Source organism: Oryza glaberrima, chromosome 6, assembly GCF_000147395.1.
Source record: "Oryza glaberrima chromosome 6, OglaRS2, whole genome shotgun sequence".
NCBI classification, from domain to species: Eukaryota; Viridiplantae; Streptophyta; class Magnoliopsida; order Poales; family Poaceae; genus Oryza; species Oryza glaberrima.
Genome location: NC_068331.1, coordinates 4,482,696 through 4,486,713, shown reverse-complemented (window position 1 = coordinate 4,486,713; position 4,018 = coordinate 4,482,696). Strand labels below are relative to the sequence as shown.

At 53.4% G+C, this 4,018-nt stretch overlaps 1 protein-coding gene across 1 annotated transcript; it reads right to left on the bottom strand.

Moving 5' to 3' along the window:
- Positions 1-1,171: 1,171 nt before the first annotated feature.
- LOC127777953 (cytochrome P450 709B2-like) lies at positions 1,172-2,833 on the bottom strand. The gene is made up of 2 exons (XM_052304575.1): positions 1,682-2,833; positions 1,172-1,603 (listed from the first exon to the last, which is right to left on the bottom strand). The coding sequence occupies exons 1-2, from the start codon at positions 2,771-2,773 to the stop codon at positions 1,172-1,174; spliced, it is 1,524 nt and encodes a 507-aa protein (XP_052160535.1). The 5' UTR covers positions 2,774-2,833.
- Between the last annotated feature and the right edge of the window lie 1,185 nt (positions 2,834-4,018).

The window sequence follows — 4,018 nt, the reverse complement described above, 5'->3', positions numbered from 1 at the left end:
AATCTTCTTTTCCGATACCGATGTTACCAAATTTGGTTGTTCACACTAGCTTGTCGTCACCGTGGTTTCTATAGTAAAGGAGTGGCCGCAAGAGATGGCCGTGGATGCGTCCAGCCAAAGCAGCCATACAATGGAGTCATTAGAGGTGAACTAGAACAGTCGCTCTGAGGCCTCCAACATTCCTCCAGCCATGCTGCTATGGTAGGGATGAAGGGGAATAAAGAAGAGAGGGGCATGAAGGTCATTCTCTCCTCAAGTTGTTGAGTTGATAGTGATAAATGGCAAGATAGAGAGAATCCAGTGGACCCAAATAGCAAATAATCAATATTTCTCGAAAGGGGCAATTGCGCTTTTCGCCCTGTTTTGAGACCTAACTTTCAATTTGACCCCGCTTTATCAAGTTTGCTTATTTGACCCTCTTTTTCAAAAATAAAGATTAAATTAGACCCTATTATGTAAAAGCAAAGTAACGGTGTTAATTTATGAGAAAAATTCCGTTTATGTCCTTGCTCATTTAACCCTACTTTTATAAAGTTTTTTTATTTACCTAGTTTTGACATATAATATACAAATCTTGACCCAGTCATAGGGTTGACAAATTTATCACAGACTTATATTTGATAAATTTTGATAATTTTGACATAGATTTGGTAGCTTTTTAACAAAGTTGACTTACCGAAAGGATGGCATTTGATAAAGTCCAAAACCCTATGGTGGGCGGTGGGCATGTGCCACCGGCGAGACGCCGACAATTGCAATGAAGCCACTAGGATGGAGGAGGACGGTGGACCGATGTTAATAAGGGGGACAAAGCAAGCTTATGGTTAGGAAACGATGACCGGTGGAGGCGGATCCGATAACGCAGAGCCACCGAGACAGGGAAGACAGCGGGGCGAGGGCACTCGCCACCGCCGGTTTAGGGAAGAAGGCCGGCACCATTGACCCCTTCCGGCCAGCTGACGAGGCCGAGTGGCGGTAGCGTGAGGGGACGTTGAGAGAAGGAGTAAGAAGGAAGGGGCTGGCTTCACGGTTTGGTTGCCTAGCATGAATCTTAAAATAATCGAATGGTATAGAATTTACAAGATTTTGAGGCAGGTCTTTCAATCAAATGTTGCGAACACAATCCCATAGAAAATGCCCGAGAAATTAGCGACCAAAGGTTCTACACGTTCTATTGATCCAAGAGCTTGAGCACCATTGGGAGCCCGCACTTGGGCTGAAGCGTCAGGAAGTCGAGCGGCGCGTGCACGTACTCCGGTGAGACCTCGAAGGCGAAGCGCCGGAGGATCATGGCCAGCGTCGTCTTCGCCTCCATCATCGCGAAGTCCTGCCCGATGCACGACCTCTGCCCCAGCGAGAAGGCCAGCAGCGCGCCGGCGTGCGCCGCCGCCTTGTTCACGCCGCCGCGGAACCGGAGCGGGTCGAACTCGCCGGCGTCCGCGCCCCACACGTCCGCGTCGCGGTGCAGGATCGCCACCGGCATCATCGTCATCGTGCCCTTCGGCACCCGCACGCCGCCGAGCTCGGCGTCCGCCGTCGCCGTCCTCACCAGCATGCTCACCGGCCCGTACAGCCGCAGCGTCTCGTACAGCACCATCGTCATCTGCGAATAAATTATCGTCAAACACATGTTCGTCGCCGGCGATCACCGCGCCAGTTTTGGTTTTGTTGAGCTTTTTACCAGCTTGAGCTTGTTGAGAGCGTCGCCGTTGGGGAGCGCCTCCGTGTCGCCGCCTCCGCCGCCGCAGCATTCACGGAGGACCTCCTCGCGGAGGCGCTGCTGCCACTCGGGGTGCGTGCCGAGGAGGAACATGGCCCAGGTGAGGAGGTGCGAGGTGGTGTCGTGGCCGGCGAAGAAGAAGGTCTTGCACTCGTCGACGATCTCGTCCATGGTCATGCTCTTCTCGCCGCCGCCGGCCGCCGCGTTGGCCTCGAGCATCAGGCCGAGGAGGTCGTTGCCGTATCCCCTGTCCTCCTTGGCGGCGGCGGCGGTGGCCTGGCGTTCGCGTATGATCGCCATGAGCGTGCCTCTCACCTTCTTGGCGAGCTGTCGCCGGCGAATGTTCGCCTTCGTCGGGATGTATTGGCTGCCCGGGATGCGGACGCTGTTGAGGGCGGACATGGCGATGTACTGGAGCTCCCGCTGCGCGACGAACACCTCCTTCCCTTGTCTGTAGCTGCTGCCGAACGCCGTGTGCGAGATCACGTCGGCGGTCAGCTCCTGGAACTGCTCCCCGACCTCCACCTGCACCATCCGCTCGCCGTCGGCCGCTGCCGCGGCACGCGCCTCCCACGCCTGGATCACCTTCCGCGCGCACTCCGCCATCGTCTTGGCCATCATCTTGAGCTTGTCCATGGCGAACGCCGGGTGCACGACGCGGCGGTGACGCGCCCAGTCGTCGCCGTTGACGAAGGCGAGGCCGTTGCCGAACAGCGCCAGGATGCTCGCCCCGGGGTCCGGCTTGGCGTACAGCCCCGTCCGGTCGGCGAGGATCTCCTTCGCCATGGCGTAGTCGCCGACGCAGAGCGCAGGGAAGGGGCCGGTCCACGAGACGAACACCTTGCCGTAGCGCGACATCCAGGCGCGGTAGTGCGGCAGCACGCGCGGGACGACGTCGTGGCAGCGCCGGTCGAGCACGCCGCCGCTCGCCGCCGCGCGCATCTCGTTCGCCTCGCCGATGTTGCCGACCAGGAGCCGGTATGCCGGCCCGCGGACACCCTGCCGGCCGAGCGCCCTCCCCACCGCGTACGGCCTCCACACCAGCTGCGCCATCGCCGTCCACAGCAACGTCGAGACGACGACCACCACCACCGCGACGGCGACGATGACGGCTGGCCCGGTAGACGCGTCCACGATCGCCATGGGAACCAATGCGCCAAGCTTGGAGCTTAGCTTTGTGGCAGGAAGAACAAATGAACAAGCGGGTGTGTATATATATATAATACTCCCTCCGTTTCATATGTTGTTTTTACTTTTTTTTTGAAGTTTGATAGAATTTATAGAAAAATATAGCAACATTCTTGATACAAAACAAATATATTATCAAAATATATTCAATATATTTGTTTGTTTTGGTATTGTTTGGATGTTCCTGGAGATGTGGTGGATGCTACGTTGCTGCTGTTACTGAGGGCCGGTAAGCACAAGGCAACATGTTTGTCGGGGGTTGGGAAATTGTTACTTTCTGCTACAATGCCGATGCTAGCGATGAACGTAGTAGCACGAGATGACGCGAGCGCTTTAAGAAGATGGAAATTTCTGAATGAGGTGTGACGTAATGTACATGCTGTGTGTAATTTTGATGAATATTTCTGAATGAGGTATGGCGCCAACGTTTTAAGATGATGAATATTCAAAAATATGATACTATATATTGATTTTATTCAGTCTTTTGTGTGTAAATTAGATCAATTCTGTTTATTAGAATATAATGACAATATCTGGGGTTAAGTACAATTTATCCCTTTAACTATAGCAAAAATACAATTGTCACATGAACTCTAATACCAAACATTTTACACAATGAGGTCTTGAAATCGTAAGGTTATCACATATCAAAACCCGAAGTGGTTTGGAAGCCAAGATGAACACTTAATTAGATGATACTACGCCGCTTGCATATGCTTATCGCCGTTAGAGCATGCCCAACAGATTGCTTATTCTATTCCCTATCCTTAAATTAAAGAAATTTTAACCAAAATTCTCATCCAACAGATTCCCTAACCAACATCCCAATAATCCAGGTTCCCATATCCGTATATGTCGTTACTCATTTGCAGGGAACCATTTTTTCTTCCCAATCGCGGTCGTCGCTGCCTCGCGCGCGTAGGGGGAAAATTGTTCCCGCGCTCCTTTTCTCGCCCTCCTCGCCAGTCGCCAGCAACAAAATTCCTCTTCCTCCCAGGCGTCGGCAGCGGCTTTCCAGGCGGCGAAGCAACGGCCAACCCCTTCCTCGCAGGCGTCGTCGACTGAGTTCCACGCGGAGATGCAGCGGTCGTCCCCTTCCTCTCGGTCACA